Here is a 12,319-nt window from a genome sequence, read left to right as displayed (position 1 = left end):
TGGGCTGAGATTAGTATGGTCTTCTCTAAACAGACAATCTTGGGTTCTCTAAAATTCAATAAAAAATTATACTAAACATGTATGTTATATGCTTTCCTGCCTTTTAAAATAAGATTTATTTTTATTTATGGTGTGTGTGTATCTGCCACATGTGTTGTGAATACCCAGCAAGGCCAGAAGAAGACCTCAGATCCCCTGAAACTGGAATCCAACTCACAGCCATCTCTCCAAACCCTTTCCTGCTTTCTTAAATAAATTACATACAGGGCACTGTTTCACCATGTACTGTAAATAAAACTGGCCTTAAGCCAGAGGAGAATTCGTTCAAGTTTTGGATCTACCATTTACTTCCCCTATTACTTTATCTTTGAGGTTTACATTGCTCTCTTACTGCTAAAACAGGACCAATACCAGATATTTTTAAGGCTGCAGTAGTGACCCAACTATAATTAGATAAAATGAGTGGGGCTCGTGAGATGGCCATGGTTCAGTAAGTAACAGCAGTGCCTACTGCCACACCTGACGACTCTGAAACCCACACAACGGAAGAACTGATTCCTGAATATTATCTTCTGACTGCAACACATACACAGACACATTAATGAAAAAACAATGCTTATGGTAGGATCTGGCACATTGGCCAATTTACAAAATAACTGTTAATAGCTGTTATGTTTCTAACAAGGAACATCATAAAAAATACACATTGTTAAATTTTGCTGTTGTATAAAGGCATGTCTAAGTTACTGACTTGCACCAAGTTGCCCATCCCTAAAGAATGTAAATAAAATCTGTAACAGTTGTACTTTGCTCTTATAGTTTAAAAAAAAAAAATCTGAATGTCTAGCCATTTGATACTACTTTCTCAAGCATCCTGGCTCTATTCAAATACAATTAGATAAAATGTCTCTGTAAAGTTTACTATGTTCCATCCCAGGGACCCTATATAACCATGTTTGCTAAAATTTATTTTAGAAAAAAAAAAATCTAGCCAGGCATGGTGGCACCTTTAATCCCAGCACTCAGGAAGCAGAGGCAGGCGAATCTCTTTGAGTTCAAGGCCAGCCTGGTCTACAAAGCGAGTTCCAGGACAGCCAGGGCTACACAGAGAAACCCTGTCTCAAAAAACCAAAAAGAGAAAATCTATTGACATAGTCATCTAGGTTTCCTTCTGGATTTTCTTCTAAGTAAATCTTTAGTTTCTACACGAAAAATCAACAGTCTACAGTCCACGAAGTGGTTTATAGTAACAGCTTAGCAAAAAGATATAGCCTTACAGGAGACCCTTCTTCCCTTGTTCTTCATCCTAAATCACTTTTATTCTGCTGTCTATTACATTTTGCTAAATAGTTCATGTCATATACTAGTCAAGACATGATTGAGAAATTTACAATTTAAAAGGATATTCATAAACAGAGAGAAATTTTTTAAATGACCATATCTATATATTTTTGTTTGCTTGTTTGTTTTTTTGAGACAGGGTTTCTGTGTAGTTTTGGTGCCTGTCCTGGATCTCGCTCTGTAGACCAGGCTAGCCTCGAACTCACCACCGCCTGGCTAATGTCTATCCTTTTAAAAGCAATTTGTTTCATGAAATCTTTCTTCAGATTTATTATTTAAAATTATGTGTAGGTGTATGCGTTTGCATGTGGGTACATGAACAAGAATGGAGGTGCTGTAGAGAGCAGAGGCATTAGATCTGAAGCTGCAGTTACAGACGGTTGTGAGCCACCTAATACGGGTGCTGGGAACTAAACCTGGGTCCTCTGGAAGAACAGTGCTCTTAACCACTGAGCCATCTCTCCAACCCCCCACAGAATATTTCTTACAATCTTTCTGTCCTTCCTTTTTGCAATGCCAAATAATCAAACCAAGAGCTTTACAAATGCTAGGCAAACAGTAAAACCTCAGTGCTAGGAATGGGTTGTATCTTGTTGAGTCACTGGCTAAAGAGGCCCAATGGAAACCTCCAAACATCACAAGGCTACTGGGTGCTCTCCACAAGCTGATGCTAAGTAAGGCCCTAATGTTGAAGACAGCACTCACTTTATCATTGAACCTGGAGTAGCTGAGCTGGTATCCAACTATAGCTTCACCCTTTTGAGTAGTGTCCATGGTACTAGAAGGTACTCTCCACGGTTCCAGAGAGAAAGTTAATCATCAGTATCCCTCAGCTACAAACTGAGACCTCCAAAAGAGACCTACCTGCCAGATATACTTATGTATTAGTGGCACAAAAGTTGTGGGAGCAACTAATCGCTTTCTGACTGGATTTAAGGCCCACTCCCTGGGATGGAACCCTACCTGATACTGCTAAAGTGACCCAGACCTGAGACTAGATAGACAGTTCAAGGGCCTAGGGGGAAACCTAATACTATTATTCTGCTAAAGGAGCACAGTAATAAAATGACTCCTAGTGGCACAACATACCCATAGATCAGTGCCTTGCTCAACCACATCAAAGCAGCTTCTTGAAGTGGATGGGAACACAGGGAGGCACAGCTGAACAACACGCAGAGTGGGAGACTTTGGAGCACTAAGGCCTAAAGAGAACATCTTCATCAACCCTGGTCCTCAAGGCTCAGGGGTCCACAGGGAAGAGACGGATTGCAAGCCAGAGTGGTGGGTGACTTGAAGGGAACAATGTCTTCAAGACACAACAGGCAATCAGAGACTGTGGCAGCAAAGACCTGCACAGCTCCAGGCCAGACGGGATCCCAAAACTGCGAAGGGGAAGAAGTAGACACCGAGTCCACAAAACATTTTATGCCCAACACAAAACGAACTCCCTCATTTACTTTTGTGGGCTTTTGTTTCACTTGGGCAGTTTTTTGTCTTACTGGGCTTTGTTTGTTTTCATTTTCTTCTTTTTTTTAAAGAAAGAGAGAAAAAGAACAAAGTTGTGTGGGCAGGGAAGTGGGGGGGGGGTCTAGGAAGAGTTGGGAGGGTGAAAATGAGATCAAAATATATCGTATAAAAATATTTTAAGATAAAAGAAAGATAAAGTAAGAACACACACACACACACTGCTAGGCTCTGCCACTGAGGTACATATCTAGCCATAATTTTTCCTTTTCACATGTTCCATACAAAATACTACTCCTCTCTTCCTACAAATCACCACTCTATCCTCTCTCTAATTTCTGGCTCTATCTATTTAATAATGTATTTTAGCTCTCCAAGAAAAGGGAAGCTTCTTGAAGACAGCAAGAGATAACATGTATTTAGTTTTTAACCACATAACAGCATAGCAAGAGGCCAGGAACCAAAACATTTATTTACTACTCAATGCAAATTATTATACCATAATCCAGCAGTCAATCACAAAATATACTTGAGCAAATAATTCATTAAGGCAATAATTTATTCTATGCCTTAGAGCTAAACACACTTATGTGTTTTTATTATATTAACGAACTGAAAATTTCAATCGATTTTCCAAATAAACATATGATGTCCTGACAATGTAATGATGGCCCCTCATACTAGTAATATTGACATCACGATTATAAGTCAATAGTAATAAAGTCAACACAGAAGATCTGTACTAGGTAATTATATCTCAGTATTAGTCCTTACATCAGATGGGAATTTAAGAGATGGAAGGGCACTCCTGGGACATGCTTTCCTCTTCCTTAAATGGTGTCTGGAATTCTAACTAGCCTTGCTGCTGAAGTCTTTACTTAGAGGGGATATCATTAATATGGTAAGGGGTGGTGTGGGGTTGGCTCAGGCACTGGAGTTGCTGCCTAGCACATGTGGAGCAGCGGATTCAATTACCAGCACTGCACAAATTGGTGTAGTGGTACAGAGCTGTAAACACCAGGACTCAGGAAGCAGAGGCAGGAGCGCAGGAAGGTCACGAGTTCAAGATCATCCTTGACTACATAGCCAGTTTGAGGCGGGCTACCACGCAGCTGTCCAATCGTGCAGTCAAGTTTGCACAAGCAACAGCTTTCTGTATTTTTTCTCCGTAATTAAATCTATCATTTATTTAATATGTTTGATTGCAAATTGAAGACTACTGAATTTCTTCAATCCTGATTTCAGTCTGAACTACTGATTCTCCAAGCAGTAGTTGCATACCATTCCCTGGATTCTTTTTCATTCCCTTAGAAATTTATATTAAATGAATGAGGGTAAGTTTATTTCTCTGTAATATGTTCTGGATAAGGTCTCTTAACACAGGGTAAGCACCCCTGACCTAAGCATCTTAAACTTTCAGGGGTACATATATGACGCCACAAGTAGAAAAATCCAGTGGGGCTTTAGATGCAAAAAATAACAACAATACTGTGGGCAATTATCTTTAATACATATGCATAAAATATAAACAAAACAATTTAATTTATATAAATACCTGGGTCCTACTACTATCCTTTTATACATATCAAATACTCCAAATCCAGTCAGGCATACTGGTGGTGCATGTCATTAATCCCAGCACTGGGATCTCTTAAATCCAAGGCCAGCCTGGTCTACATAGTGAGCTCTAGGTTATCCAGGAATACAAAGTGAAACAGTCTCATAATAATATTATTAATAATATTTAATTAATTAAATAATTAATTTAATAATTTAATTAGTTAAATTAAATAACCCCAAATCTGGAAAAGATCCAAAAATCTGACAAAGTTCAGTCCAAGCATTTTGGATAAAGAATAAATTTTCGAGTTTCAACCACCAGCAAGGATCTGGTCAAGATGGGAGAGCCAGCTGATATCCAGGACCTGGTTCAAGAATAGACGTGCTAAAAACAACAGAAGAATCAGCAAAAAATTGAAAAAGGACCACTAGAGTCAAGTGGAAGCTCAAAAGATGTTTCTGGGTTCACCCATTTCCATTGTCCCTTATCTGCCCTTATCTCTGACAAGATAGAGTCCAAGTCTCCAGGCACATCTACTGTGGCCTCCATTCCCAAACTCAACCCCAGCCTGGAAGCTTCTCTCCATGATGATCAAGACATAGAGGATGCTGGGTGTATTCCCCAAGAGGAGTCCCTTGAAGCTGCAGCTCCTGACCCTAGTCAACCCACAGTAGTTGAAGTTTAGCCTGATTCAGCAATGGCTGAAGGGCCAGCCTCAGTGAAAACTCCAGGTCCCACAACAGCTGGAGCTCCGGACCTTGGTCTACCCACATTAGCTGAAGTCCAGACTGACCCATCAGTGGCCGAAGAGCCAGCCACTGTGGAAGCTCCAGTTCCCACCACAGCTGCAGCCCGAGGACCAGATGATACTCAATACATATATCCATCTTATGACCAGTTCTGGCAATGGATAGGTGAGGATCTGGACACGTGGAAGGACTCATAGTCTCAATTACATACTGAATCCAAACAATAACTGGCGCCCTGGACCAGTCTAGGCTGAGAAATCTTTATAGTAAGGAATAGGTGTGGTGGATCATGTCCTCAATTTAAGGATTTGTTAGAATGATGCAGGCTAATCTGTATTGTTTTAGGCCAGTGTGATTCATATACTCAAAAATTTCTGTTTGAAAGAATATTAAGAGTCTTTCAACAATTTAAAAGATTAAGTATTGTCCTGTTACATCTCAGTTAAATAAAAGTAGAAAACATTTTCTGCAAACATTTTAAAAAAAAAAAAAGAATAAATTTTCAAAGTATCCTATCTTTCAAATTTTTTTTAACTATAACTTATTTAGCTATGTTGCTTTAAAAGTAAATTTTTTTTAGTATTTGTTTTCATTTCCATGTTTTAAAAATTAGCTGGATTTCATCCCGTAGCTGTTTTTCATCATGCCTCCATTAACTTCTTAATCCTCTCTAGTATGATTTATATTCATTCACTTACTTCTTTGCACAATCTAACACAAACATTTGTTTTTGTTGTGATCCTTTTTTAATATAAATTTCTTCACCCAATGAGAATTCTTATTCCAGTTACTAACCGCATTAGTGAACTGTCTCAATATTAGACCTCTTTAATGTGCTCTAGACTTTTACTTGTTTGCTCATTCCAAATGGGGGTTTCTAGGCTTTCCCTCTTCTCTTCCCTCCCCTGCCCTCAAGGGAAGAGCAGCTGCCAGGACACAGGAGGCAGCAGCCACACGCCTTCCTTTATCATTCACAGCCAACCACCTAGTTTTCAGGTTATCTGCCACCAACTCTCCAAGATCTACTTTAATATGGTTTTAAAAGACAGTTTAAAATTATTTTCCTTTTAGAGTATCAGTCATGGACTGGTTCTCCAGACTGACTCCAGGTCAGGATTATGCAACTATAGTTTATGTCTCCAAGACCCCAATCTCCCATAGTCTCTGGACTTAGAGCACTGTTTCACTTACACAGCTTTTAGCAGTGAGCCAGGTTCTTTATGACTTATAGTAAGGTGGGAACTTCTGTTCCCCTTTGTCATGTAAGAGTCAAATTGTACTGCCTACCTTAGGAATTTGAGCCCAATAAATTGCGATTACAATCTTTTCATGTCATTTTGGGCTTCTGATCCCCGAAGACAACACTCTTCCTTTGAACTCGGTTAACTTGGCTTTTCTTTTTGTATTTTATTTGTAATTGCTGTGTCTGGAACATGTTTTTAAACTACAAATTTAATTGTTACCTCATCTTTTTCTTGCCTCCCATTTTTTATTTATTATATAAACTTTAAAGGAGCTTATTACTCCAAATTCCATCAATGTTTTCATTTTTCTCTCCTAACTTTTATTTGAAAGTATACATTTGTTTTTCTAACTAGATATGCTAAATATTTTACAAAGATTCCAAATTTATTTCTAAATGAGACATATATCTTTAATCCCAGCAGAGAAGGCAGAGGCAGGCAGATCTCTGTGAATTCGAGGCCAGCCTAGTCCACAGAGCAAGTTCTAGGATAGGCTCCAAAAGCTACATAGAGAAACCCTGTTTCAAAAAAAAAACAAAAAGAGAGAGAGATCAAATAAATGAATGGTTGAACTGTGTTAAGAAGGAAAAGGCAGGCTGGGCGGTGGTGGCGCACGCCTTTAATCCCAGCACTTGGGAGGCAGAGGCAGGCGGATCTCTGAGTTTGAGGCCAGCCTGGGCTACCAAGTGAGTTCCAGGAAAGGTGCAAAACTACATAGAGAAACCCTGTCTCGAAAAAACCAAAAGAAAAAAAAAAAAGAAGGAAAAGGCCAGGCATAGTGGCACATGCCTTTAATCCCAGCAATCAGGAGGCAGAGGCAGGTAGATCTCTACATGGCCTACAAGTTCCAGACCAGAGAGGGATACAAAGAGAGACCGTATCTCAAAAACAAAAACAAAAACAAAAAACAAAAAAAGAAGAAAGGAAAAAAGACCTACTTTCAATTAAAACAGAATAGGGAAGGGCTGGAGAGATGGCTCAAAGGTTAAGAGCACTGACTGCTCTCCCAGAGGTCCTGAGTTCAATTCCCAGCAACCACATGGTGCCTCACAACCATCTGTAATGAGATCTGGTGCCCTCATCTGGCCTGCAGTCATACATGCTGTATACATAATAAATAAATAAATCTTAAAAAAAAAAAAACCATAATAGGGAAAAAGGTTATGGTCCACTGCAATGCAACATAAACTTGGTTGGCCAGCAACAACATACACTTAAAGCTTATCTTTAATTGGCTTTGTCTTTCTAAATAGACTCAATTATTTCATCAACTATCTTACTATGTAAGTCTCCAGGGGTGGGGAGATAGCTCAGTAAAGTTCATGCCATGGAAGCATAAAGACTGGAGTTCAGGACCCAGCATCTATATAAGAGCCAGACATGGTGGGTACTTCTGCAACCCTGGTACTGAAGAAAGTAGAGACTCGTGGATTGTAAGCACTCGATGGCCTCTTGGTCCATCTAGCTGAGTTAGTTCCGGGTTCAGTAAGAGACCCTGCCTCAAAAAATAAGGGCGAGTGACAGAGGAAGACAGAGTGACCTCAGCCTCCACATGTGCATGCATCTGCTCTACATACCCCCCAACACACACACACACACACACACACACACATACACACTACAGAGACAAAGAAGAAAGCGCTCCGGAGTATGGAGATGTTTTTCTTATGGTTACCTTTTCTATTTCTCTTTGTGTAGCGCCTTCCTTTTTCAGACGTTCCTGCTCTACACACTTGGCATTGTAATTTTCCTTAGACTTCTGGAGGGCCTGAGTTATGTTCTGAATGGCTTGGACTGCTTCCAGAGTCCCTGCAACTTCTTCTTTCGTCTGTTTGATAAGAAATGGTTCAGTAAGATAAGCTATAAAACACTCACTGTGACCACTCAATCCTCTAACAGGAAAAAAGTTACCTTCTTATGAGATTTCACTTGCTCCTCTCCATACTTCTGAACTTCCTTTATTAATTCCTGTAATTTTCTAACAAGATCCAAATGACAATTTGCTAATTTCTCTGTAGATGTTTTGAACACATCCCACACTGGTGCAAATGTTCTAAGGGAAAAGCAAAATAAGAGGGTAATTTATTAAAATAAAAAGGAGCCAGTGAGATGGCTCAGTAAGTAAAAGCATGCCTGCCAGTACACCTTATGTCCCAAGTTCAATTCCCACAGCCCACCACAGAGGGAGAGAACTGACTTCCAAAAGTTGTCTTCTGATCCTGCTGCTCACGTGTGCACAGGAGTGTGTAGCCACACACATACATATCACCTCATTCCACAACAAAAAGCAAAAAATAAAAAGTAAAGTTTAAGATTCTAAATTGAACCCAACGGAATCAATAATGCTATAGTTAGCAATTTTCTTTAGGTAAAAAATGAAATTAAAATAATGAAATGACCCATAGATTGTATACGTCTGTCCTTATTTAATTATTTTAAATATTTTTATTATCTTAACCACAGGGACACAAACTTGTTTAATTTTATGTCACTGGTCTTCAGAGCTCCTGCCATTTAATTGTATTCAGAAACATCATAAGCCTTTCTATGATTAGTGCTAAAAATCAATTCATCAAACTTTTAAACGATTAGTATCCCATTAAAAATGCTTAATCAAAAATAAAGTTTCTCAGGGCTGGAGAGATGGCTCGGTGTTTTCCAAAGGACTCAAGTTCAATTCTCAGCACCCACATGGCAACTCAAGACTGTCTATAATTCCAGTTCCCGGGGCTCCAAAACCCTCACACAAATATACACATCGGAAAAATACCAATGCACATAAAATAAAACTAAATAAATTAAAAAGAATAATAATAAAGTTTCTCTGGAGTTGGAGACATATCTCAATGACCGAGTGAGTGCTTGCCTCACATATAAGAGACCCTGGGTTGATTCCCAACATCACAATAATAAAAGTAACAACAATAAAACCTTCCCTTCTCAATTTAAGTAAGCAAAAATCAATTTTTACAAATGAGTTCCTTGTGCTTTCAACAATTTCACACAAATTACTTAACAGCGGCAATGTGAAACCTTGATCTGAGCATTGTAATCGTACCTGTGTACTTAAACAATTTCCTATCACCTTTCTACCACAGTGTATGGAATATGTTACATATTTTCTTCCCATTTTTTCTCAATCGTAAAAGACTTAAAATGTTTAACAAGCTCAAATACATCCAAAGACTTCTATACTTACCATCCCTTCAACAGCACTAAAATTTCTATGGTTAGTTTAAACTAGGCTGGTCAGTGTAGAATAGTATAAAGGTAGATAACTCTGTGCTCAAGTATTTGCTTTAAAAGTCTCTATAATAAGCTTCTAATAGGAAAAACAAATAGCAACAACAGTCACTAAGGCAAGAGGGTAGAGAAACAATGACTTATTTTAACATGGACTCTTTGCCAACTGCTATAATTCCTAACCAGTAGAAAAGTTAGCTGGAGCAATCATGATAAGCAATTATAAAGAAGTTCAAAGAGGTTAACTCCTTAGACTAGGATTGTTCTGATTAGATTTTACTCTGAAATTCAGTCAACACTAAATCTGACAGTGGTTACATGGAAATTTTCAAGAGAAAAAAATACCTGAAAATACATGGACTCCACTTCCTGTAAGCCTGATACACACTACTCAAGTATTACAAGGCAGTTAAGACGGCGTACCTTTACCAACATATTCTTTACACCAAAAAGGGAGTCAATACAAAATTTCTCTAAAAATAGGTTTCTTGAGGCCAACAAGATAGCTTTGCAGATAAAGGCACTGGGTTCAGTCCTTGGAACCCATGTAAAGGTAGAAAGACGAGAACTGAGTCTACAAAGGCATCTTCTGCCCTACCTTCTTACCAGTCTACACAAAAGAATTTCTTGGTATTTTTTTAATTCTTTATTTATGTATTTTATCTTTATGAGTACTTTGCATATACATCTGCACAGCAGAAGAGGACATAAAACAGTTGTGAGCTGCCATGTGGGTGCTGGGAATTGAACTCAGGACCTTTGGAAGAGCAGTGAGTGCTCTTAACCACACTGAGCCATCTCTCCAGCCCTCTTGTTTTTATTTTATGTGCGTGGGTGCTTTGCCTGTGTGTATATATGCATACCAGGTGTGAGGGTCTAGTGCCCAAGGCCAGAAGGCACTGAATCCCCTGGAAATGAAGTTACAGGTGGTTGTGAGCCACCATGTGGGTGCTAAGAATTGAACCTGGGTCCCCTAGAAAAGCAGCAAGAGTTCTTAATCCCTAAGCCATCTCTCCAGTTCCACAAATTAAAAAAAAATTTTTTTTAATATACTTCAAATTTTACTTTAAACATTATAAGTTGCAAATTAAAGGGGAAAAAATTCACACACAAAATTAACCAGACCCAAAGACACAACTCAGTGAAATTTCTATACAGTTAGAGTAGCCAACTGGAATGGAAGCTATGAAGCTTCACACTGGATTTTATATTTCACTACTGAATGTTATTATGCATGTACCCACCACTAAAACCAAAAAAATCCATGACAAAGTTAGAATCAGAAAAACTATCAGCTTTATGTCCTCTTTAACAATTCGTGTTTACAGTTGGTCCTTTTCTACATGCTATTGTATATGGACATGTATGTTCACACACACACACACACACACACACACACACACACACACACACACACACCTTCATTGGCGAGGTTCCAAATAAGGGAGAACATGCAATTTTTACACATTTATTTAAGAAATTTCAGCTGGGCAGTGGTAATGTATGACCTTAATCCCAGCACTCGGGAGGCAGAGGTAGGCGGATCTCCGTTGAGTTTCTGGTCTACAGAGTGAGTTCCAAGACAGTCAGGGCTACACAACACGATGAAACCCTGTCTCAGGGGGAAAAAAGAAGAAAGAAAAAAAAAAGGAAAGAAAAGAAAAAAATAATAATAGATAAACATTTGAAAAACAACTAAAAATTAACTCACCCAAGTTGTGAATAATTGCTTGCAGATTTCGCTAGTTTTGTCATTGATCTGGAATATGCCTCTTCTATTGTAGCTCTGTTAAATTAAATTGTTGTATTATAATATCTACTGTTTAGAAATCCAAACATAGCGAAGTTACAAAAATATGCTTAAAAATGCACACGAAAGTATGCCTCAAAGTACATGGTGAAAATAGGCAGGGGGCCCCAGTGGATGTCTGAAATCATGGACAGTGTTAAGCTCTAGAGTTATGGTTTGGATATACAGTGTCCCAAACAAAGCTCCTATGTTGAAGGTTTGGTCTCCAGTTGGTTATCCCAATCACTGAGAGGGCATAAGGTAATGAGACCTCTGCCCTAAGTAGCGGATTAATTCTGTGGTGGATTCATAATGTGGCGACATTATTGGGAAGCGGTAAAAATGAAGTGGTGGGGCCTATTTGGAGGAATTGTGTATCCTGGCTCTGTGCTTCCTGGCAGTCCTAAGGTAAGCAGCCCCTGCTAGATCCTCTCACTGCTGTGATAACTGGCTTTGCCTCAGGCTCAAAGCAATACAAATGACTAGCATGGACTAACACCTCTGAACGGAGAGCCAAAATAAATCTTTTCTTAGATTGCTTTTCTCAAGTACTTTGTCATAGCGATGACCAAGTATGAGTAGCTAATCTGCCCTTATACATACAACTATGATAAAATTTTAATTTATAAATTAGGTACACTAAGAGATTAACAATAATAACTAAAAAATATACTGCAACAACATAAAACTAGCAAGGCCAGGCATGGTGACACATACCTACAATCCCTGCACTGAGGCAGGAAAATCACAAATTCAAGACCAGTGCACAGTTGAGTTTAATAATCCCAGCCTGAGCTATCCGACAAGCCCCTGTCCTTAACATACTCAGTAGAGTCTTATTATTGTTCAACACTGTGATATACTTAAAATAACAAACCTGGACTGGTGAGATGGCTCAGTTGCTAAATATATTTGCCACCAAGTTTGA

General features: G+C 38.8%; 1 protein-coding gene across 1 annotated transcript in view; it reads right to left on the bottom strand.

Annotated features, from left to right (window-relative positions):
• Nucleotides 1–12,319, bottom strand: part of Fcho2 (FCH and mu domain containing endocytic adaptor 2) — a 106,009-nt gene that overhangs the window by 71,568 nt on the left and 22,122 nt on the right. The window contains 3 exon segments of the mRNA XM_037209479.1: nucleotides 8,035–8,187; nucleotides 8,271–8,412; nucleotides 11,314–11,388. Of these exon segments, the coding sequence (XP_037065374.1) occupies nucleotides 8,035–8,187; nucleotides 8,271–8,412; nucleotides 11,314–11,388 (370 nt within the window).

The sequence above is a fragment of the Peromyscus leucopus genome, chromosome 11, assembly GCF_004664715.2.
Source record: "Peromyscus leucopus breed LL Stock chromosome 11, UCI_PerLeu_2.1, whole genome shotgun sequence".
Classification (NCBI taxonomy): domain Eukaryota; kingdom Metazoa; phylum Chordata; class Mammalia; order Rodentia; family Cricetidae; genus Peromyscus; species Peromyscus leucopus.
This window is presented reverse-complemented; position numbering and strand designations above follow the sequence as displayed.